The sequence below is a fragment of the Pipra filicauda genome, unplaced genomic scaffold (genome assembly GCF_003945595.2).
Source record: "Pipra filicauda isolate LSUMZ 115617 unplaced genomic scaffold, ASM394559v2 scaffold80_size11013439_pilon, whole genome shotgun sequence".
Taxonomy (NCBI): Eukaryota; Metazoa; Chordata; class Aves; order Passeriformes; family Pipridae; genus Pipra; species Pipra filicauda.
The window spans coordinates 9,035,891-9,061,399 of record NW_024104987.1 but is presented as its reverse complement, the minus strand read 5'-3'; the positions used below and the strand labels follow the sequence as shown (position 1 = coordinate 9,061,399).

Sequence of the window (25,509 nt, the reverse complement as noted above, 5' to 3'; positions counted from 1 at the left end):
ATAATGACTAAATAAATTATATATTTTTATATATATATATATATATATCTGTCTGTTCTCTTGTATCTACTGTGCTGTGTGGGGCAGCAGCCCCATGGCCCAGGTCTGGGACAAGGGAAAATGTTTAACATGGCAGCAAAAGTAATAAACTAAATAGTACCTTAGAAATCCATGTTCCCTCAGATCTCCAAGCCCTGCAGCCTTTTATCAATCTGCCCAGGTGATGATAATGCTCAATGCTAAAATATGCAGAAAGGGAAAATCCAGTGCCAAAATGCTGGGTCCCTGCTCCTGTCACAGTCCCCTGCCCTGAAAGTCACTGTCCTGCTCCAGTGGATTGTGCTCATGGAGAACAGGACTCTCTTCACCTGCCCTTGGAAGAAGCCAAAGGTGCAGGTAAGAGTAGGTAAAAAGATGAGTTACATTCTATAAAGTGGTTGTTTAATTCATGGCATCGTGTGCCTGGGAAACATCTAAACTGTTCCAATTCCAAATGGTTGCTTGAATACAGCACTTGTAGCATGTTGAGTAATTACATTTCATGGGAGATTTGAGCTGTTCTGCTAATTCTGTTGTTTTCCAGCTTGCAGAGATCCTTCCTTTCCCCAAATCCTGCCATAAATGCCAAGAAACTGTCTGTGCAGTTGCAGTTTGACTGTTTGCACAGCCCTGTCTCTGTTTCATGGAAAACTTCCAAGATTTCCTCCCTTTTTATGCTGTTAGAAAAATATAGGTATTTTGCTTTATCTAGTGGTGATTTTACACATCCTATTTTCAGTGGGAGAGTGAATTGGATAGTTCTTTAGAGCAGAGGAATTCCTTGCAGCAGTTCTTTTAAATGCATTAAATAGACGAACCTACGGAATCATTTCTTACAGCTTCCTCCCCACCAGCTCTCGAAGGCATCCATCAAACTTCTGTTCATTCAGAAATTATTTCAGCTCTTATTTCTGTCTGGCACAGCTGCACTTACCAGTTGGTGTCACTGAGGATGGCCATGACCTCGTCCATGATGGCAGGATCCACCACGTCGCCGTAGGTTATCAGCATCTCGTACACCTGGCTGGCCGTGGTCTTACGGATCTGTGGGGAAGGGGGCACAGGCAGAGTTAGGGAAGCATCCACAATCCCTAGGGAAGAGCCCAGTGCTGTCACTGGAACTGGTCCCTCAGACTGGCTGTCATGTTATGGTGGACGCTGAGTCCACTCCTGCCCCTGACAGGGATTTGCAGCAGGAAGGGACCTTGTGTTTGCACCTCAGGGAATTCCATGTCTGCACCTCAAGGAATTCCTACAGTTTCTCCCTAAATCCTTCAGTATTTCCCACCTGGAAGGCCACAGCTCTGTCTCTCACAGGGAATGAATTCAAACATGTGAGCCTGGCCCAACTGGAACATTCCTTGCAGTGACTCACTGAGCCAAAGCCTGGCTCTGTGTTTGCTGTAGGCTCATAAAACCCACTTCCCCGTGTGGAGATTGGAAGAATCAGCAAAACTCTTGGGAAAACTGCTGGGAGATGGCATCAGCCTGACACCTGGCATCAGCCTGTCCTGCTCTGGGTTGTGGAGCAGTTCCTGTGCCTGTTCTTTTCCCAGAGCTCAGGTCAGCAGTGACATTGGAGGGGGCACACACAGAGCTGGCCAGGTTGGCTGCTGAAGCACAACAGGTAGAAAGATGCTAACTGGAAGACAGCAAAATTCCAACAAAACCAATTTTTTTTCCTCTTGACAAAAGCCTGATGGTAACCAAAGGAAGGCAAAGGAATTATAGTGTGATTTCTGGACTAGAAGTGCCAAATTAAACTGACCCATCTGCAAAAACAAAACACATTTGTGATGTAAAATACCCATAAAATGTGAAACTGAAATGATCTCTCCCCATTTCTTACACTGTGCCCCTCCAGCAAAGGATGCCTCATGGAGCAAATACACACAACATGGAAACAGAACAAATTTCTTTTCCTTGAACCAGAGCTGCTCCTGTGTTACTACTCTCAGAAGTATCACAGAACTAACAGTAATTTATCTGCTTGGAGCTTTCAGCACTAAATGATGAGCAGATCTTCCCCGTGCTGGGGGCTCTGTAACAGAAAGAAATGGCTGAGCCACCTGCCTTGCTCCCAGTTTAACCAGTAAGGCCTGGAGGTGGAAGGGCAGCACATGGGACACAGCCAGGGACGCTGCAGGGACACCTGAGAAATAAAACCTGTGTTCTATACATTAATACCTGTTAAAAAGAATGCTGCTTTAATGCACTTTACATTAGTTTTTATTTGTATTTTAAAGAATAAATGGATAATATGCAAAGTCTTAAGTACTTACTATAGGAAAGGGATGGCAAAGGAGGAGAAACAGCTGAAAGAAAACTTTCTCTCTCATGTCTCCTTGGAATTGAATCAGGCCACAAAACCTAGAAAACAAATGAAGAAGACCAGATCTTGTGTTATAACTGCACAGGTATATTTTGGGATCAGGATGAAGATATATTGGGAAAAAGGATGGGAGGGGGAGATGTGTTGCCCCCAGGAAATCCCAACTCCCAGTGCTGTGGGAAAGCAAACACTGAGGGTGAGTCTGGGAGGTGCTGATGGGTGACTGGGCTGCCCCAGGCTGTGCCAGGTACAAATGTGGGGTTAAACTTGACCAGCAGCACCAAAATCTGTGCTAAAAATCACCTGTGAAGCAAGTTCTGCCATGGACAGTGAGGGCAGAGGGAAGGCTGGGCATGGAGGGGGCAGGTCAGGGGGAAACACAAACCAGAGACAAGAGCTATGGCTCATTTCAGGCTGCCTTGCACTCTGAAACTGCTCCCAGTAAAGAAATAAAAGGACAGTCAATAAAGTCACTGCTTGACACTGTTATGGGATGATTTTGCCAGGTTTCTGCCACTGAGTCTGCTCTTTTCCCCTCCTCTCCTCACCCAGCACTGTCCTTCCCAACTGGAAAATTTTGGTTTTGCCCTCTCTGCTGCCTGAGCTGAGTGAGGGCTTTTACCCCAAAGCCAGACACTCATTTTGCAGATGTTTTCAGTGCACATCTAAGACCTAATGAATAAATGATATATATTTGCCATTGGCACTGTGTCAAGCTCTCTACAAAGAAAAAGCAAACGATTCCCTGCATCTTTAGGAGCATCAACATTTTAAAAGTTGTTCAACTGTATCAGATCACGTTTCACCCCAACCACCCAGAAGTACATGACACTCTCACAACCTTTGCTCACATGTATTCATGTGCATTTTTCATTTGAATTCCACATGAACTAGACCCAGCTGTTACATCTGGTGATTTAAATATCCCTCACTTTCTGTGAGGAAGGATTGATTCCATTGACTCACACTCCGATGCTGGAGCGAAGCTTCCGGATGTCTTTGGATCTTTTGATCTCTTCTTTACAGAGGGTGAACAACTTCACTGGGAAGGGGTGGCTGAAAAATGGGAAAGAAAAAAAAAAAGGTGAGCAATAGGTTTCAGTAGAATTTCCAAGATAATTTAATGACTGTCAAGATGCCAGATTAACTTTCCAAGGCAAGGAAAGAACCACTGTGGGGTAGAAGGTGCTTCCTCCCCAGGAGCTCATCCTGCTTTGGGAGGCCTTTGGTAAGGACACAGGGGAGTTTGGCCATCATGTTACTGGACCTTTCAATTTTTAACCTGGCAGGGAAGAACTTACTATTAATTATTTACATTGCTACTACCTGTGTGCTCAGGAGTGAACTCCTTTTAGCCAGAGGGATCCAGCCCATGCAGGATAACTGGCTCACCATGGCTTGTGTTCACACCAGAGCGTGGTACAATCAGCAATGCTCTGTCAGGAATTACAATATCCCACAGCCAAATAACAGTTATTTAGTCTGTGTATCATTGTGGTGCCTTGGTCATTCCCTGAGGTCTCCAACCAAACTTCACATAAAAGGGGATGAATGTTGTTCTTAACTACTCCACCATTTCAGAGCCGAATTCCTTCAGTGATTCCAGACAACGTAATTAAACACAGGGCTCACAGTTCTATTACGTGGACGAGCCATGGAGCCATCTTTAAATATATTTAGCAAATTCTTTTCTTTTTCCACACAGTCTGGGAAACGTGATTCTCACAGCTCTTTCCCAGACACTCGTACAAACACAAGTACTGTTAGTTATTCCAAGGATCTATTAAAAAGAAGGAAAGAGGGACTAATGCTTTTATTTCAGTTCAAATTATTTAATCTTTTACTTGCTACACTCAAGGCTGAAGTGCCATAGATGCAAGAAGAAACTATTTCATATTTGTCTAGTGAGCACAATTACTCCTGGGCTGTGTATTTTAGAAACCTCCCTGCATTGTGTATGGAAAGCAGAAAGCAAAAATAGTAACATTCATTTTCTGCTACCACGTTCAAAGCTGTGGATAAAAACTCCTGAAGAGAGCTGGGTACTGTCACCTGTTGAAAGGCAGAACATTTAAAATGAGATGTTTCCAGGAGTACCAGGATGTTTTGTTAAGGTAATGCACCTTGTTCTATAGAGTTTTCTGACAAGAGTTAGCAGGTTTTGATTACTTTTTAAAAATTCTTAACAAAGTCCCAGCATGAACTGATAAATGGTGACTTGGTTAAAAAATGGAACAACAAACCACGGACCCATCAAGGTAAAAAATGTGTCAACACGTGGTGAGAATGACAGATCATGAATGAGGCTGTGTGTCCACAGGCATGGATTTGTCTGGGTGGGTGAGGGAACTGCTCCCTGAATGCTGAGGTGTGTTCTGGCTTACCTTGGTGGAACTCCTCCTCCTCCCAGCCCCAATTACACAAAGACCCTGTGTAGACAGCTAATTACAATCCCTGCAGTGCATGCCTGGCTCTCAGCACAGACCAGGCAATGTAGTGAATTAGGTGAGATTTAAACCAGTTGAACAACAGGGACATCACTGGGAAGTGGAGCAACAAAGAGACCAATTGGAACAAGAGCATCTGGAATAAATTTAACACACGGAACCTCACGAGCAGCATTTTGTGTTAAAAACAGATGCACTTTCCTTTCTGTCAACTGCCAATTCCACATTTGCAATAACCAAACCTAACCTATGTGTGATCTCAGATGACTCAAATAGCTTGGCCTCTGTAAAGGAAATTGAGAAAATTCCTTCTCCTGTGTGGGCACTGTGCCAGCAGGAACAGCGTCGGCGTCTCGGGAAAAGGGATCAGTCTGAAGTCTCTGCATTGATGTAAATTGGGCACACGTGGTGCTGCCAAAAGGTGCTGGTTTTCCCTTCTCCAGGTGAACTGGGTTTCAGCAGTGCCACTCAGGGTAGCCCTGGAACAGCCACCAGCCACTGCCAGATCTTTGCTTTATGGCTTGTTATGCAATAGCAGTAGAACTGCTTAAAAAAAATCCACAGGAGCACATAATACATAGAAATCACCAGTTGGAGATCACACACCATCTTACAGCACTGCAAGATCACCAGAAAAAGTATAGAGAGACTACCTGAATGCTTCTGTTGAATATGTAAAATACATACAATGAGAAAGAGAAATGCCACTACTACTCCAGAAAGCATTAGACCCTGAATTGTCATTCCAAAGCTGTTCTGTTCGTGTGGCACTGGTTATTAGACCCATCTCACTGTGCTCCTAAGGAGCCAACAATCCGTCTGGGCTCTGGGCAACCTCAGCATCTCTGGTGACCACTCACCCACTGGAGCAGCAGAACTCTGCAGCCACAGGAGTCATGACCAGTGCCAGCTTTGCCAGCAGCCTCAGCTCACTGTCCTTTGTCCTCCCTGTCCATGTCCCACCACCAGCATGAGCTGACAGGTACCTCTGTGCTGGAAGAGCAGCCACTGTGAGTTCAGAGCAGTATTTCCAAGAGCTCAGTTTCAAGGTGTGCCCGTTGCCTCCAGCAGTCCCTAATCCATGAACACTCCCTACACTGTCATGGGTGCAACTCCACAAATTGTACAGAGGGATGGGATCAGGAGGTTTGGGGTTCATGACCAGGAGAAGGAAGGACATTGCAGCTGAGACCTGCTGCCCTGTGGGGCTGGGAGGGCACACGGGGCAGGGGGAGCAGCAGGTGAGGGATGCTGCAGCATCACCAACACTTTGGTCCAGCTCACACCTGCCCTGCTGCCCAGAGCAATGGTTTGCCCCCCACTTTCCTCCACACACCCTTCTTATTTTGGCCCAATCTGTGAGCACACAGCAAAACAGACTGAGGAACCACCTCGAGCTGACTGGGAGAAAGGCACTTTCAACCCACTGCAGTTCTCCAGTGCCATTCCTCATGCAGTGATACAAACCACTCCAGGGCAAGGGAGGGGGAACCTCTCATGCTGGTCACACAGGTTTTTGTCACCTTAAGACAAAGAAGAAATAACAGCCTGGAAAACGACAGGCAGAGCTGCTCTTTTCACACTACAGCTCAGACTAAGCCAGGCACAACAGAGAAACCGGTTCCAAAAGCCTTTTGATGACCCCGGTGACACTAAAGCTGATTCATTTCCAACCCTACAGGACAGGTATTCACCCCACACTTCCCAGCCCTGCTGGCAGGTTCAGCAGGGCCCTGGCAGAGCAACAACCCCACATGGCAAATGCACCTCACTTAAGCACGAGCATTCAGGAGAAAGGGGCTCACTTGTCCTCCTGCAGAGATCACACACCAGGCACACAGAGCTTCCCCAACACTGAGATTCAGCTGAGAAACGACACCAGAAATGTCCAGCTTTGTATTCCAAACTTTATGAGCTGCAGGGTGTGAAGAGGCAGGAAAATGCCCGGCAGGTTCTGCCTGTGCAGGGCAGGAGTGACACCCTGTGGCAACTGGTTTTAACTGGAGCACTGAGCTCCTCACAAGGATCACACTGATCCAGCTCCTAATCCTGGTTAAATTAAGCACTGCTGGATATTACCCACTTTGGACTGCTGATGTTTTATTAGAAAACCAAGCTCCAGGACAGTGCACAATTTCCATTTGAAACTTCAAAATGCATTTGCAGATACCTTTTTATAATGTGACAGTTGCCTGTTAAGCTGCTGGTTTAGGCATAATCCTGATGCCAGACATCCTAGATCCCAATTCCCTTGCTAAAACTCTACGCAGACCAATGTGGTAAAAAACGAGGGAAGGAGATTAAATGGGAAACAAACACCACAGGGAAAAAGACAAGCATGTATCTCAACCCTCTTACTTCAGTCACACTCTATCTGAAAACTACCTGACACTGCAGGCACAATGTGGCCTTTTCAGGCCACTGAGACGTGTCTCAATTTTCAGGCTCATTCTGTGCTATATTTCTCAGAGTCAGGATCAGTGTTTCCATCCCTAACTGCACCCAAAGGACATACACCAGAGTAACAAAATGCACACGTTGCCCTAATGTAATTTTGGGCTCATCCATCCATGTGCTGATCCACACAGGGGCTCTGAGAGCACAGCAGAGCCCGGGGCATTCACCTGGCTCCCTGTGAAGGATCCACAGTAACTCACTCATGGTCACCACTGCTCCAGGAGGCACCTATGTGACCAAAACACTGTCACATGCAGGAACTAAACCCTCCATCTTTTTTAGCTGTCTCCAAACTCTCCTGAGCTCTGCCCTTCCAGGACTCTCTACAACAACAAGTTCAGGCCAGCACTTCACTCTCTTGACATGAGAATGATCCACTTGGTTGTTTGATTATTAATTTTCTTCTTTGGTTTCATCATCAAACTGGAAGAAATACCTCAGGATCAGCTTCAAAATCTTTCCTTCCCAATCACCCTGGTTTTTATTTCAGGTCTTTTTACACAAAGCCTCACAAAGGCACCACAGGGTTGTGTCTTTGCCACACAGCAAAGGCAGCGATGCCACCACGTGCTTTTTGTTTAGTGACCCCTGATGTGGGAGACAAGACTTTACCTGGGATTTCCACCCATAATCTATCACCTTCCCCAACAGGGAAGTCTGGAGCCTGTGTGGAAGCCCCAGATCCTTGGCATGATTACAAAATGAACAAGTAATATTCATTCCATCTGTCTTTGACTCATTTTAAATTCCCATTCAAACAGAGACTGCCAAATGCAATTTAAGAAAGATTATCTAAAACCACACTTCAAGACAAGAGTAGGCTCAATTAAAACTTTAAGAATGATAAATGCTTTTCAAATTTAGCTGCTGTGAGCAATTCTTGAACCAACAGATTCCCAGTCCTGGATATGTGCTCATAGGATCCACGTTGTACAATTCTGCAAACATCTGTAGATGTGCCAAGATGCTGCCTGGGAGAGCTTGTGGAATAGATTTTAATATTACTGAAATTAAAATAATTCTTTTCTGAAACATCTGCAAAAAAATATGATTTCATATTGGAATATCTTACTCATGCTTATCCATTCCTGAAGTAAATACTTTCCAGAAGACTGAACTTGGGAGGGAAAGAGTTGAGACGTGCCTTTTTTATTATTCCTATTAGAATCTTAATTAACTTCTTCAGAGATATTCACATTAACCAAGGCAGTGGGACTGGGGAAGTCATAGCTTGTAGGCACACACTGTTCTGCAGCATCAAACCAGGACACTGCCAGTGCTCAAGGCTCCCAGTACAGCAAGAAATGCACCCCAATGGCATGGATTTAGGAAGCTGGAGAAGGCAAGAATGTATCTGATACTGGTCCAAGTATGCCATGTAAAACATGTAAACTGACTTTGATTAATGTCCTAGTTGTTAAACAATGAACCAGTAACTGATGTGAGAGTCACAGATTTTATCGAGAGCCTTTCAAGGGTCTCAGCTGTCCCACTTCAGGAAAATGAAAACACTACAGTATACACTCACATCTGGAGCCCTGTGCACCCACACCTAGAAGAACACTCAGCAGCACCCAGGGTAAGATTTAAGAGGCCATTTGGATGGTGGAAAATAAACCAAAAAGACACCCAGCAACTTACTTCTCTTGCTCAGTGAATGTGTCGAAGCAGCCATTTGCCAGCAGCTGGTCCAGCATTGTCAGGAGAGGCACAGACACCCTGAGGAAAGAAAATGATTCAACAATGTAAATACATCCCCTGGCATACAGATATACACTATTTTTAATCAGAAGCAAAGAAAGAAACATCCTATGTGCCTACACATATTTAAATTAGAACCCTGACTTACACAAGGAGGGTTGCTTGGGAACTTGTGTGTGTTGGCTGAACCACCCTCCTTGGCTGAGGGGACACTCCCTCCCAGCCAAAAGGAAAAAAACTTATTAACAACACTCCTGTTTTACACTTGCAGGGTCCTGAAAACACAATTAACAGTAGCAGAAAAATATTAATTTATTTTCTAGAATATAAACAATGTATTCCACAGACTGTGTCAGAAGTTACAGCACCAAATGAACCAACAAATAACCACAGCCATGTTTTCATTTCAACAGTTAAGAAACAAAATACAAATAAAATAGCGTTAGGACAAGGAGGAATGGCTTCAAATTGAAAGAGAGTACGTTTAGATTAGATGTTGGGAAGAATTCCTTCCCTGTGAGGGTGGGGAGGCCCTGGCACAGGTTGCCCAGAGAAGCTGTGGCTGCCCCATCCCTGCAAGTGTCCAAGGCCAGGTTGGACGGGGCTTGGAGCAACCTGAGAGAGTGGAAGGTGTCCCTGCCCATGGCAGGAGGTGGAACAAGATGAGCTTTAAGGTCCCTTCCAACCCAAACCACTCTATGATTGTAAAACCTGAATATGGAAAATATTTTACCGTCACCCCTTGGTTACACATTTTACCAAAGGTCGTGCTGTTCCAAAAACCAGATGTGTTAAAGCAAATGCACATGGCTAGACACACCCCATCTGGGCAGATTTAAACTGATGTGCCACACATCTGACTTCCAACACCTGCTGTTGAAGGGAAAAAAGCCAAGGAAATCCATTACCGGTCATTCCGCAGGTTGTCCTCAAAGACCTTTAGCAACGTCTCACAGAAACTCTCCAGAGCACTGGGATCACCCTGGATTTTCTTCATGTAGTCGAACAGGCTCTGGGCAGAGTATCTGAGCTGGAACAGAAGGAATCTCCAATGAAGGACAGGGAAAAACCCCACTGCCACACACACAGACACTGGCTGTGCAGGACTGCCTTGTCCCTGCCCACTGAGGAGCAGGGACAAGGGAACTTGTCCCTGCACTGGGAACACAATTCCAGCAGCAGCCACATGTATAAATTACAATATCCAACAGGACCATGGCTACTTTACATTCAGTAATCCTTTTTCAAGGAAGGTTTTTTTAAACTTTTTAAGTTTTGCCATTGCAGGAAAAAAGACCACATTAAAGGTTTGTTATTTTTTTTCTCCCAAAACAAAACATCCCCAAACCACTATGATTATCCTGCTTCACTTCAAGTAATAACACTGTTATGACTCTGAAAGTTAAAAAGCACACAAGGAGTTCACCAGGTAATATTTACTAAACAGCTGATGGAACTGAACCGTGCAGACAAGCTGCTGGCCACACAAACCAGCAGTAAACTCAGGTTAAAAATTAAAAACAACTCAGAAATAATGACTGTTGGTTTAACTTTATTGTGCTAATCAGCCAACTTAGAAAGATGGCAGGGGAGGGGTCAGTGCTGATGCTCAGAGCTCAGCTGGGCACGGGCCATGGGGTTCCACCAGCTGTGACCCATAGCAGGCTGCAGTGTCACTCCACAGCTCCCTGTGGCTTAGATGGGATATTGGGAAGGAATTTTTGGCTGGGAGGGTGGGGAGGCCCTGGTACAGGTTGCCCAGAGAAGCTGTGGCTGCCCCATCCCTGGGAGTGTCCAAGGCCAGGTTGGATGGGGCTTGGAGCAACCTGAGCTAGTGGAAGGTGTCCCTGCCCACGGCTGGATGAGCTTTAATGTCCCTTCCAACCCAAACCATTCCATGTTTCCATGATCTCCAGGAGCTGCCATGTTCACCAGGCTGGCTGCTCCCTCAAGGATCTGCTGTGTGGGAGGGGAGCAGCCACAGTCTGCTGTGGAACCCCCCTTTCCTGGGGGATCTCTGCCCTCCCCCAGCTCACAGTGCACCCTGGAACCAAGGGAAGAGGGCTGCAACAGGCTCCATCAGCATCACTACTAATGCTGAGAGTTTCCACTTCTGGAAGAGGTTGGAATTTTAGTTTCCAGCCTCATCTTTTAAAATTAATTATTAATAAATAAAAATAATTTTAAAAAATAATTTACTTCCCTTGAGGATGAGAAGAAAAATTTGGTGGGTTTGTTTGTGGGTTTTTTTTGTTACAGAAATTACCTCAAAGGAAAACATCTCATCAAGGATGAACATAATCAGATTCCTGAATCCTCCTGACTCTGATGTGAGGATTATCCGTCCTGCTGGGGCTTGGTCACGTCTCTTGGGGAAGGGGGTAGTGGTTGGGGGGGCTGTGGGAAGGGCAGGTGGGGTGGATCAGTTCTGCAATACCAACTCCTTTTAGTTTTAGTTTAAATGATTTTCTGCTGGGCCAAGAGGGGGCTGTAAGCAGTGTAAGTCAGCCTGTGCAGTCAGGGGAGATTTTCTTTCTGAAGCTCACACAGAGCATTTTGATGGCTCATTCAGCCTCTCAGAGGACTGACCATTTCATCAAGAAAAGAAAAGAAAATACTGGATGAGAATGAGAAATGTCACAAACGTCTTCCCAAAAACAAATGAGAGGAATCTCTATATAAACATTTTCTCTCAGTTAAATTTCATACAGTAACATTTATGGGTGCATCAGTACAACAAGAACATTTCAGCCTCGAATCAAAACTCTGAACTAGTTTCCCAAAGCTTTGTCCTACGTGCAAACAGCACAGCCCAGCAATCCTGGGAAGCAGCAGCCTGCTACCTTAACAATTTTTTCTGTAGTGAAACCTCCTGGGCAAAGCAGGAGCACAAATATTTCTTTAGAAAGCAACTGAAAGAAATTACTCGGTTATTCTGAGTTTCAAAATGACAGTCAAATCAGAGTGAAATTGTTAAAACATTTGTACAGTTTGTACAATGTTCACCTACACTGAACTGCCCCCAGTGTGGTTCTTTCACACTCCAAAAGCAATGCTGGTGTGTCCCTGTGTGCCCAGTATAAACTGGGTCCTGACACTGAAAGGTCTTTACAGGATATAGAACTGTAAAAAAGATTTCCTGAAAATTTAAAATCTGTTTAATTATTATATATTGCCCTTTAAACCGAAATAAAGGAGAAATATTTTGACTTGGCACCTTCCATGAGCAGAGATCAATGATAAGCAGAAGAAAGGGCCTGTCCAAGCCCATCTCAGAAGAAGATCTTAAAATGTGTCATTTTCTCTCCAATTTCTTTTGTCTCTTAAACTACCTCGGGGATCCCACACCATTCTTTGAAGGAAGTTGAATGACTCAATGCTTTTCCTGCAATTCAAATGACTGAAAAGGCAAGAATGGGCACGAAACAAAAGGGCAACAAGCACAGGTACAGGTAGGGTGCTCCAGAGCTGGGCAGAGCCAAGGCAGAGCAGCAGGATATCAGAAACACTGGAGGATGCAGACAGCCAGGAATCAAACAATAGAATGGGATGGGATGGATAAGCCATCACATAATTGCTTGGGAGATTTAAAAATGGGACATTTTCCCAACAGTCAGTATAGATCACAGGAACTACTGGAAGAAGCTCCAACATAACAAGGTAACATGACATGAACAAGTTAAATCCCCTGATTTCCCCCCCAGGTGAACAATCCTCAGTGTCTGAGCTACCACCTTAATTGCTCCTGACTACAGCAGAGAAGAGCATTTCCAAATGTCTTCCTCATCTATGCAGATCACAAATTCACATCAAACGTGTGACATTTACCTTTCCCTGGGGTTCCACAAGGACTGGGAGAGGAAATTAGGAGGTTAATGGGTTGGAACTGGGACAACTTTGGATACAAATTTGAGAGGAGGCCTGAGAATGACCTTGCTCTTATGAAACAGTAAAAACAGGGTTTGCCAAGGCCTGACTCCTCCAACATTTAAACCAACAGCAGATACTGCAGTGACAGGCAATACGTGATACAGTGAAGTGTTCAAAGGGACCATTCATCTGAGGATAAAATAAAGTCCTAAGGATTTTATCTCCCGAACCATGGGAAAGCATGAGGAAGTGTAGCTCCAGTAAGTGGAAAGGCACGTGCAGCTCTGGGCACAAACCTTCGTGAAATTGTTCCCAGCGAGTTTGTTGCAAAACCAAAGCACAATACTTCTAAAACCAGTGTTGAGGCAGCAGGTGGGAATGATATGGCCAAAAAAAAAAAATTAGCTTAGGCATCCAGCTTATAAAACAGGATCCAAAATCCCAGTTTGTAACAGAACACACAAAATCCCTGTTACCCACCAGTGATTAAGACGCCCAGTGCACACATGGGCTCTGGTTTGTACTTTGCAGCACTATCTTGGACAGACCTGATGAGAAAGCCAGTGGCATATGATGAAAAAGGAAGACTCTGGATAGGAGATGTTCAGTAGATGGACAGACCCCAATGGGTGTCCCTCTCCCATCTAACCAGTCTCCTGGGAGCCCCAGGTAACCTCACAAAATTCAGCCTCTGCCCCCAATGCACCCAAATGGAAGCCAAGTGAGGAACTCCTGGGAAAGCCCAGACACAACCAGATGTACCAAAACCTGCAGTTTTCGAGCAGCATTTCCACAGGGCAAGACCTTCTCAGGGCCAGAGCAGGCCTGTAACGTGCAGCAGGAACCACGTCACGCTCAATAAATAACCCCGGGTTTGGATCATTTCTAATCCCGACACATTTACAGCTCTGAAGTGGCAGTAGCTGTTTTCACAGTAAGTGCAGAAAAAAAATTGTGCATCATTTAAACATTAGCCCAAGTGAAACCATGTCCCCCTTGTTTTACTTACAACATTTCTTCAATAAATCAAAACTTTGGAGGCCAATAACTCTGAGATTCGAACCAGGGACACTTTATGTGAAGTATGAATATCGTAAGTCACACTATTTTTTCCCCTTTAAGAAAAGAATTCCAGGAATTATTCTCAAGTGTATTTTGCTCAAGAATTGTCAACAAAGGAAACAGGATTTAGGGCCAGTTTCTTCAAACCAAATATGCATTAATTTGCATACAATTTGTCCCAGTAACCAGATGTTTTAGAGCATCATCTACGAGTGTCCCAACATTTTCCTTTGTATGATCTAACACAGTAACACAGCCCTGGTACTGGACTGGGAGGAACTTCTTAATGCTCAAAATAGGTTGCTTCCTTTTTTTTTTTTTTTAAGGTTTTACTTACAGTTTCTATAACATTTTAAAATGTAATTTTCATTCCTTATGGGGGGAAGGGGAATAACAGGACATTCTGTGCTTCAACGAAATTTGAAATGTAGCGTAGTTCAATAATAAAAATATCTCAAATTATATCCTGACCCCTGCAACTGCAGGGTTTGAGCCCTGGAGAAAGAGCAGCATTGTACAGTCCTGATCTCCACTCACTGAGGGGGGTTTCATGCAGCCATAAGAAATATGCCTCACTGTGGGCCAGATGGATAATTAGAAGATTCTTTTACACAGAGAAAGTGCCCTTTGAACCGTGGCGATGGAGCAGAGTGCCAAATCCCACAGGGAATGACATCTTCTGTTTTTCCAGATTACTTCCAATGCTCCAGCTACAATCCTTCCACCAAAACTCTTCAGAGACCCCACAGGGCTCATTCCAGAAAAATCTCTTTAAAAAGCCAAACAAAGAACTACTCCTGCTAAATATACTGCTGAGCAATTTTAACTGGGGGAAAGCAGCCACTGACCACGGAATTACAACAGAGCCTTTCTCCTGCTAATTCCCTGAGATGACTGAAAGACAAACTGACATTTGAACTCAGATTATCTTGCAGTATATAAAAGAACCTCCTAACTTTCCAAATTCCATGTCCATGTGAGTATGTGCACAGATATTTTTTAAGAGAGGGAAGAGTCACAAGAACATGTTACTGCAAGAACACATATTTGAATAATCCTTTTCCTTCATCCGAGATTTTAAAAATCTGCTTCTATCATATGGATTTAATAGAGAACAGTTCTCAAAATTTGCTGTTAATGTTTTAAATCAGTCCCTGGATATCCAGCTACAGGCTTTGACAGAGTAGTTGGAACACAAGTTATTACAAAACACATCGATTTTAATTTCTATATCACATTTTAGATATTAAATGTAATTCACCACACATCTATAATCCCAAGTGTAAGTACCCTGTACTTGGAGCCTCCCTTGCACTTCCAGCTGACTCCAAAGAGAATTAGATCATCATCTTTCTGAAGCCAAAGCCCTTGAGAATATTTTAACCGGAACGAGCCTTTAGCGTTAAGGAAAACTGCAGGGTCACAGAAAGTTAACATCTCAAAAATCAGTCTGAAAACAGTGCTGAAGGTTTCCCTTTGCACACTGGCTGGTGGCAACAAGGGCAGGGATCTAACTGTAACCAAACTGTTTCCACTTTTCAAAACCAAATGCACCCAAGACTTTAAAAAAAAGAAAAAAAAAAAAAAGTTAAAATGTTGAATAAGAATTTTCCCCTGACCTCAGTTAGTAGCCAGAATGTCTGTTTCCCCACAGCTTTCCTCCTTTTTTATACTTACACAAATAACTTTGGGTTTGGTGGAGCCTCCCATAATTGTGTTTGACTGAAAGCTGAATTTCATGTGCATGTTTGCCACTAATGAAATCTGTTAAGAGTTACATTGTCTGTCCCATAATTATTGTCACAAACCAATACACACACGTTTCCAGAGTTTTAAAATAGCCGTTGTTATATAATTAGTTGCCATTTTAGAAACATTAAAATGCTCAGAATTGGTTTAAATACATGAGACTGCACTGACAACAAATACTCAGCTACATCAAACCCAAAGGCTTATGGACTTCTCTTGATCCCAAGAGCAGAACCCACAACAACAGGCAAAAAACCCCATCATTTGGGCTTTTTGTGACTGAGAAGGGGAAGCCACAAGCTCAAAGTGATTTTATCTCCCTCTTCCTGCGACCCAGCAGGAGCTGCTCCCTCTCCACAAAAACTGTTTCCCAATACTTTTCACTTTTCTACCAACTCTCTTAATTTGAGATGAAAATCTTAATCAGAAACACTCTTAACCACTGTTGGGGTGCTGACTCACAACCTCGTCCTGTTACAGGACCACTGGGAGTTAAAGATTCAACTGACAGTCCAAAATATTCTGTTACTGGTCTGATATTTCTGTGGTGTCATATTCAACCATGTCCTTACCCCAACAGTTTTCTTGTATTTTACATCCTTGGCTACATCAAATCACAAAAACATTGGAAGCCAAATATCTCGAAACCAAGAATTCTGAAACTACCAATGCAAGCTGTAATGTAAGGACAGAAGGATACACTAAAATGATAACAAAGTTGGGAAGAATTTGGCAGCATAACAGACTGCCAAAGTCAGTGATAAAGAGATTGTTCGTGCCAGAAGAATGAAAGAGTGATTGCAAAGCTCAGAGGATTGAGACTTGAATGATATTTCTTTCAAGTAATGGAACTTCTGGCATCTCACTGGTACTTCAGTAGAAAATGTATAAAAATATAAAAAAAATAAAGCTGTGAATACTGTTAACACACACTGACAACTAATAGTTAACAGTTGCATCAGGTGACAAATGAAAACAGGTTTTCACCTCATTTGAGATGAGCCATCACCTTGCACTGAGCTGAGGGCTCTGCCTCTGTTCCCAGCTGGGAGAGTCAGCACAGAGCTGGGAGCTGAGGGACCCCAGAGCCTGGAATTCTTGGGTTCTGTCAGGCCAGGAAAGGAGAAACAAAGCACCCTCACTCCTTGTTCCTTTTAAAGATTATAAATAAGAAACCCATCAGATTTAAAAGCATGATTTCATTTCTTTAAAAAAACCCTGAATTCTCAGTGCAATCACCACCTGCAACATCCACTGGCAGGCATTTGACACTGGAGGCAACAATTTGCTCCCTCTCCTGCCCAGCAGCAAAGCCACTCCCTGCTCTTACCGTGGTCTCTGTGAGTCCCCCCACGGACACTGAGAGCCCCAGGAGCACAAAGTACTGGTAGGTTGGCAATGCCAGGAGCTGGGTGATCCGAGGGAAAGCTTCAGATGCAGCATTCCAGTTCAGAGTCTCCTTCTCTGACCTGGGGAAAGGGAAAGGAGAAAAATAATCTTGTACGTGTGCGCTGCCTTTCTTCTCCCCACGTTCCTGGCACAGCTCCTTCAGGTCAGTGAAGGAAGGCTCTGAATTACCTAAAAATCACACTGAACACTGCTCTTTGAGCATATGGGGAAAACACAAATCAAAGCTTCAGCCACTGCCAGTGCCACCTCAGCCACTCCAAGTCCTTCTGATCCAGATAAGGAATTGGAACCACAGTTTCCTCTTCCCAGGCACTTTTCTCTACCCACAGAAAACAAGTTCTCTTCCTGGAGTTCCATTCTGAGCTCTCTCCCATCAACAGCTACTCAAAGACTGATCCAAAGACAGACTTATCCCAGGAAAAACCAACACCCCCCCCACTCCCAGCTCCATCAGCAGCCTCACAGACAGAGCAGGTTGTGATTCTCCTGAACACACAGAGCTGGATGTTCCTCATCCCAATCAGGTACCAGCAGCACCATTCAGGAATGAGCTGCTCTCACTGTTGCTTCAACTAGAAAGTCCATTTTGGAAAACTACTTCAACTAAAGCTTGGTTAAAATACTATAATTAATTAAAAATTACTATTATGAACAGTCAGTGCTTTCCAGTCAAGGGAAAAAACTATGTTCATGCATATTGACAGGACACCTCAGTGAAACCCTGACTCCACACACAGGCTGGGCATTTGGGCCCAAAATTTACATCAGATAGTGTGTGTTAGGTCTAATTGTGTGCATTTATTTTTTATTTCACCGGTTTAGGATATGTTTTTCAACATCTTACCTTGGAAATATCCTCTCTAGCTCTTGTCTGTGAGGGATGTGTGGAACTGGAGGACGGTCAAAGTGTAGGAGGGTCAGGAACACAGATCCTGCATGAGCTCGAAATTTATCTATTTTTTCAGCTGACTGTTGAGCCAGCCAGCACATAATCTGCCTGCAGCTACAAAGAAGAAAACAATTAATCACATAATTTAAGCAGCAGAATGTGTATTTAAATGGTTTCAGTGAAATCAAAACTATCCTGCTATGAAACTATTCTGGTTTAATTTTGTCAGCATGAGCCTGAAAATGATTTAAGACACCCATATGGTGCCAGAATCTTAAAGGTTTATTTTCCATATATCAATATTAATCAAGAGCCATCATGACATTAATGTTACATAGTTTTTCATCCACCTTTTACACTTATTGCTCCACTTTTCATCCAAAAAAATAACAAAGTGTTTTATGGTTTGGAGGAACTGCTACATTTCTGGTGGAGATAGAGCAGGAACCTTGAGAAAAGCACACTTTTGAGTAGAAAACTGCACACATAGCAGAGGACAAGGTCTATCCTAAATCTCAGATATTCCAAATAAACAACTTTTTCAACTCTGGCTAGTTTTTAACAATATCCTATTTTGCTTATGTTCATAACTGAGCTCTCAGCTACAATACTGTGTCCCACAAGGCCCTTTTACCCCTTCAGAGAGGACAAATAATGACAGTAAAACCAGCTAAAATGCCTTCAGTTACAGCAAGACCCAGAATATTTAGAAAACGGGATCCAGCTGGCAGGAATGGTTTTCTCAGTTTCCTGTGGATCACCTCTGACTGCAACAGATTAAGAGGAGGAAGCCCCTGAAAAACAGTGTATTCCTAGAAAACCCAGGATTTTTCTTTTAAGTGTCCTTCAAAGTTTGTGGTTTTTTCTTTTATTAAAAACCAAATCATGTATATATTCAGGTAACCATTGGCATGTTCTGTCCATAAACCAACGCCACTATCAGGAAAGTTTTGCTGCAGCTCAAGCTACACTTGAAAACTGGTAGTTATCATTAATTTTTTCATTATTAGGAGTACTGTATCACAAAATTAGAAATCAGGATCTCAGTGTAAATGACGTTTTTCTGTATTTCCTTCCTAATAATTCTGCAAAGAAACAAAAGCAAACTCATCCCTGCACTTGATCACATTCCAAATCAATGATGTGATGCTGAGGATAAGTGGGAGGGTTTGTTTTGTATTAAAGTGAACAACACTCCACAGAGGTGGCAGGTATAGCTCAAATCCCACAGGTATGTTTTACTTCCAAGGTGGGACTGCCATCCAGGTTCTCTCAATAAGTCAGTCTCTGAAAACCAGACACAACATCCTCCACATCTGCTTGGGCTCGACACACTTCTACCAAAGGTTCTGTCACACTCAGTAAGGGAGTTAAGTACACAATGTACCAGCAGTGCTTTCCTGTATGGCCTGGAATGTAGTTCTAGGGGATGGGACACAGAAACAGCACAATTACATACATGCTGGCATTAATTAGCTCTGCCTCGTTCTGGACCAGCAGCAGCGTCACCTCCATCAAACTGGTCATGGCAGCTTCACGCACCCTGTGCAAACAGAGAGACATCAGAATGGCTGCATCAGGCTTTATTTCAACAAATACATCAGTAATTAAGCTAAGACACTGGAAAAAATTCACAGTTACTAAAGCAATGACCTCTGAGATCTGTCACCACATCTTGGGAGGAAAAGGAGTGCACAGAGCTGCCCCCCCAAGCCCCACTCTGTGAAATGGAGCTCATGTGGGCACCGAGGGTACAACAGTCATCCCAGTTTCCAGGCAAGCCCCTGCCTCACCATCCTGTTTTTCATTCCAGTCAGATGTCACCAGGTTTACTCTTTATTTTAAGAAAGTTAAAATTGATAATGATTAGTAATATTCAGTGTGCAAGTAGATGCATCTAAACTTAAGTGCTTTGCCTGCTTCAAATTTTTTTTTAAAAAGGCCAACCCACATTTTGACATTCAGCTATTTAAGCACTGCTAAGAGTATCATATTCTTGTAAATTTTCAAGCTTAATACTACCAACAGTTAAAAACATGTGACTCAGAATGGCTTAAATCTCTATGTTAAATAATAACTAGTTTTAAGAAAAAGACTGGCTAAAGTTGTGGTTGAAGTGTGTCATGCCTAGACGGTGAAGATCTGTTGCCTTCAAATTGTCTAAATACCAATAAAAAAAAGAGTGTAATTTCAATTAAAAAGAGCAATGTGCTTGTTTTAAACCAAATGCCTTGTCAATCCATGAGCTGTTAAGAGTGGTTTCTTTCTTCAGACAAGGGCAACACCAAAGATCCTCAGTGGGTTACATGACCCTGCAGGAGTCCAGGCCAACATGTTCATCACATTAAGTCACTCATGGCAGTGTCATCCTTTCAAAACAATAACTCAAAAAAGGGGGGAAAAAAAGTATTTGAAAAGGTACACCTGCCTCCTGTGAAAAGAAATACTCCTCTATTTTCCAAATAGCTGCAGATGCAATCTAAAACTGGGTGGGACATTTGTTATAATGGTAAAAAAGGTAAATTACATCACTTTTTCCAAAGTAGCTCAATACAAGTTTGGCAGTCTTTCAGCAAGGTATGTTTTCCTAGTTTTTCATACAGTATCTGACTTGGATATTCATGTCTAACACCTGCAGACAGATCAGACATGTCCCAGCAAACAACCTGTCAAAAGAAAGGTAAAGTTTGCATATGGGGAGTAAAGTTGGTGAAACTTTCCCATGATTCCACTACAGAAAGACAAAAATTACACACCAAAAACAAGGTCTCTCCAGAGAAATGGCATTTCCTGCCATATCTTTCCACCTTAGTCAATGGTTTAGAATAAACAGAATGAGAAAACATTGATATTTGAGAGGCCACAAAAGCCTTCAGCAGCCAACAATGTGCCACGAGAAAGGATCCCCCTTCCCCCTCTGATTTACGTGTTTCTTGACTTGTTTTTGGCTGAAATTGCCCAAGAAGCTAAAAAAAAAATAATCTAGTGGTCAAAGCACATTTGAATTTTCATGGGTGTTTGGGAATTTAATTTCCTCGGGACTTCTTTGAAAAACTCCACTTTGTTTTGTTTTGTTTTGAAATGAAGACGCAGACTAAGGATAAACAATAGGTGTGGGGAACTGCAGTGGGAGCTCTCAGATGTGGAAGTTGGGTTGAATACCTCATTATACCCAGCCAGGTCCTTATCTACTCCAGTATCTGCCTCATTTTGAAAGCACAAAGCTCAGTATCTCTTCCTTTTCTCTGCCTCCCCACCCTGTATTGTTGCTCTTACATTTTCTGTCTCTCTCTTTTATTAGAGACCCATTCACCTCCCTCTTGACAGAAGGGAAAGCCAAGCTCCTTCCTTGCACAGGCTGGAATGACCTGCTCTTGATCCTCACTAGTTTGCATCCTTGTTTCCTCTTCTAAGCTGGAGATATCAAACACACCCCCTGTTCCCTGATTTCTTGCCCTGTGCTACTATTTCCCTGCCCTACAACAATTTTACCAGCCAGGGCTGAGGGCTGAAGAGCTGGGTACCATTACAGAAAACAGGGAAAATCCAAACACCCAAATATTAACTCAGGCTGGATTATCTGCCCCGTGTACTTCTCCAACACGTTTGTAAATATTGTAGTGAAATGCTACAGGGACAAGGCTCTTCAATTAAATATTGCCCAGTGCTACCATGGCACAAAATATCTATCTTCTATCCACCTTTCACAAAATATCTTTGTGCTTTGACACTTCCCTTTCTGTGCAAAGACAGGGCAGTTATTTATAATTATTGCAACCCACACTGGAACTGGTGAGATCTCACACTAACGGTGACTCCCAGGGCACAAGCACTAAGGTTTAACTGGTATAAACCACCCAATAACTGCTGGCAAGGAAAAGCTCCAGCATGAGCATATTTGTACATATTGCACAAAAAAAGCACAATCACAACACCTCACAGGGCAAGAGGTGGCTTCAGGCTGTGCTGCAGTAGCTCTCATTCAGTAATTACAAATGTACATCACAGCACCTGCCCCGTGTTCCAGCCTAATGAGGAATCCTGGAGAGGGGAATGCCACAGTGATTAACTTTTTTTTTTCTTTTTTTTAAAGCAAACCTGGTGCTACCAAATAAAATAATGACAGTGAAGTCAAGAGTCAAGGACAGAGCTCTGAACAGGACATAACAAATTTGAGCCTAACCAAAAAAGTTCCCAAACTCTCAGGATGCACATTTGGCACCACCACCTGTTATCCCACCAGGTCAGGACAGGGACCAGCAGGCTCTGGCTGCTGCAGCTGAGCACAGCCACTTTCATATATTACTGTTGAAAACACCCTTCAAAGAAGAGGACAGTGACTGAAAAAATGTCTAAACCACTTTTTTCACACAAATACTCTGCACAGATATGACTGAAACAAACACCCCACGTGACTCGGCGCTGTCAGACAACAACTTCAGTAAACTGAGAAAAGAAAATCTTTTCAATCAGCAAAATTATTTCTTCCCAGTACTTTTCTGGCACTTGCCTCTTCCTGCCTGGAACGTAACAAAAGCAGAGCCAGGTACTAGAGCTGAACTATCAACAGGTTGTTAATTTATAATCCTGAACACAAATCTCTGTACCCTGAGACACTTCAACCAGTTGCCAGACAGGTCAAATACATCTCTGTTACCACATCATTACCATACCACACAAACAGTATCACCCACACAGCTAAACAAGGCTGATACTCTGTAGAGTCATATCTAAAAGTGACATATATCTGCAAACTTTCCAATTAAAATTATGGATTAAGGCAACAAAATTAAGGAGTCTTTCTCAAAACCAGCATTTCACTCAAAATCACATCCCAACAAATAAAAGACAACTAAAATTAATTTACCACATTCATTTACTTAGTTTATGGCTCCTCTATACAAGGAGTGAGTGTTACTGCTCTGAGGCTTCTACACAGCATCAAAACTGTCACGTATTTTAAATGTGCAGATATTGGACTTATTCTTGAATAAGTAGTGTTTCAGGCTGGGAATATCTGTCCTCATAAATACACATAAAAAAGTACCCTGACAAGAGTATATTTCCTTGGTCTCTAAGATCCATATTTCACATGGTTTTCTCACCCTGTAACTACCCTGTGGAGTTCTACAGGATGAAGTGAACAACATGAACTCCTCCTGATCTCTCCCGTTCAAAGATGGCAGGAACTGCCAGTCAGCAGGTGATGACACATCCCCAACTGGAGCTTCTTTGGAAATGAAACACAAACCCAAAGAAGGACATGAGCCTTTATAGTGCTTTGGGTCATGAATTTAGAACTTGCCTTTCCAGACCACTGTTACTGAAGGACTACAGAGCATTCAGATGAATGCAGTATTAAATACTGAATATTTATATATTAAGGGAGCCTTGAAGACTGAAGAATGTCATAAAATTAGGACTGCTACAGACTTAATATTATTAAGATCTTATTAATCTTCTTAAGTTTAATTTATTAATCTACCTATTCTATACATTTCTACATACTTATGATTTATTCTTGAAGCCTCATAGCTGAAATCACTGAAACCCTAAACTTAGAAAAGAGTCAGTGATGTCACAGCACAATTTATAAAGTTTTTATGCATCTCAGTTGGCCACCAGCCTTGAAAATGTGTCACTAACACGTTTATAACACGTTATACAGTTGCTCCCTCTCCTGGTAAAAAATCCCCACAGCAGGAATGTACAGCAGGAGAGTTCAAGCAGCACCAAACGTGTTATTTCAAAAAAAAAAGAGAAGTAATGTTTTAAATCCCTGTAGTTTTTGCAACTGATTACATTCCTGATGTTCACTAATAAAAAATAATGCCATCCACAAACCCAGAATAAGCCTGAACTTCAGTTTGAAACACAACAGTCCCCACCACTGTGAGGAAGGGACAACCAAACCTTCGTCTTCCACTCTCTGCTTCTCTTCCTGCAGTGGATTCCTACCTTGGCTCAAACCTCCAGAAGCCTGGGAGCTCTCTGTTTCTAAGTTTTGGAAACACATCAGGTTTTAATTAGAGATCAAACCCGACCCTGTGTTTAAGTCCCAGTCTGTGGGGCACCTTACCATCCTCCCACATCCCCCCGGCTGTCCGTGGTGTAGTCGGTCACCCCGTTGAGCAGCGTCGCGTAAATCTCATCCACGTTATCCCTGCACACAAATTCCTCCCGGGATCCTTCTCCCTTCACACCCACTGTCTGGCAAACCCTTTAGAGAGAGAGAAAAAAAAAAAGGCAGTGGGGGACAAAATCACAACACTAGCAAGGAGAAATGTAAGGATGAAGCTTTGTTATGTGGCTTAACATTCCAAACGCCCGTAACATCTGCTACAGATGGAATGAGGAATATTTCTGAGCCTACTGAGTTGTATCTGACCTGCCAATTTCTGAGCAGTGTTTGGTAGTTTAAAGGAACACTGGCAAAGCTAAAACCTCAGCAGGGAAGCAAGTTGCTTTCACGTCTGCTAAACTACACACAGGAACATGCTTCAAGTACCCGTCAGTCTGAACTCTCCTTAAATGAAGTCAGCAAGAAGAGCAAAGGGCCAACACAATGTGCACTGAACTTGAGATTAAACCTCTTTACCTTGAAGACATGTTTTTTTTTTTGCACTGTAACACTCTAAGAGCATAAAACATACATGTGTACTATGATACTATTAGCTCTGAATGCACTGTGACATGTCAATATGGAAAATATTCCTCTAGAGAAAAAGCACAATTCCTTTAAACCAATTCAATCCTCTTAAGATTGTGGAAAACCACAAATATATATTCTTCCTCTTCATCAAAGCTCATTAAATTGCAGCCCATGGGAAAGGCAAACTTTAAAATATACTCTATGTAGTCAGTTAATTGATAAAAAACTAACACCACCATCAGAGCTGTACTCCATCCTCAGGTGTGTGATAATCCTCTGAATCAAAAATAAACTGAATAATGGAGATGCAGAGAGTCCTGCTTTAAAAATCTGTGTGTCACAGTGTAACTGATGTCAAAACTCAGGCTACCAGCTCCCACCAGAAAGCAGAATGATCACGAGAAAGATTCTACAGAGAGAATTCCAATTAGACAAAAATAAAGATGATGAACATACTTTGCAATTGCTATTAAGGCATCTCTCCTGGATTCTGCAAAGCTCACGTCTTCAGGGGAAATTAAGGTAACTTTTTTCAAACCTTCCAAAACCTGAGAAAGATACAAAGATTGAGATATTTAAATCCAATGTATTTTATGATGTTAAATTTTGATATTGCACCATAATGAGTTCAATCCTGCATGAAAGAAAGCAGACAACAGAGTTTGGTTTCTCACCAAGACTGGCCCTCATGGCTCCCTCTTCCCTTTGGACCAATGTCCTACAGCAAAGGGATAATTCAGCCTCTGGCTCTTCCATTAACACTACTAAAGCAGGACTAAGCATTAATTATCAGAAACCATGGCAAGCTCAACTCATGACGATTTTCCTGGAGTTGTTGTACATTAGAATTCAAACCCTTTTGACAAAGACCTTTAATTATGACCATTATTATTCACTTGAT

General features: G+C 42.9%; 1 protein-coding gene across 3 annotated transcripts in view; it reads right to left on the bottom strand.

Annotated features, from left to right (window-relative positions):
• TBCD (tubulin folding cofactor D) overlaps window positions 1–25,509 on the bottom strand; it is a 118,550-nt gene that overhangs the window by 3,071 nt on the left and 89,970 nt on the right. For 2 of the 3 annotated variants that reach the window (XM_027715648.2, XM_027715649.2), the window contains 10 exons: window positions 25,065–25,156; window positions 24,036–24,176; window positions 19,416–19,499; window positions 17,912–18,070; window positions 16,988–17,126; window positions 9,885–10,006; window positions 8,917–8,994; window positions 3,338–3,427; window positions 2,322–2,409; window positions 974–1,083 (listed from right to left, as the gene is read on the bottom strand). In XM_027715648.2, the coding sequence (XP_027571449.2) occupies window positions 974–1,083; window positions 2,322–2,409; window positions 3,338–3,427; window positions 8,917–8,994; window positions 9,885–10,006; window positions 16,988–17,126; window positions 17,912–18,070; window positions 19,416–19,499; window positions 24,036–24,176; window positions 25,065–25,156 (1,103 nt within the window). The remainder of the gene's footprint in view (window positions 1–973; window positions 1,084–2,321; window positions 2,410–3,337; window positions 3,428–8,916; window positions 8,995–9,884; window positions 10,007–16,987; window positions 17,127–17,911; window positions 18,071–19,415; window positions 19,500–24,035; window positions 24,177–25,064; window positions 25,157–25,509) is intronic. The other variant, XM_039390352.1, reaches the window with a different exon arrangement.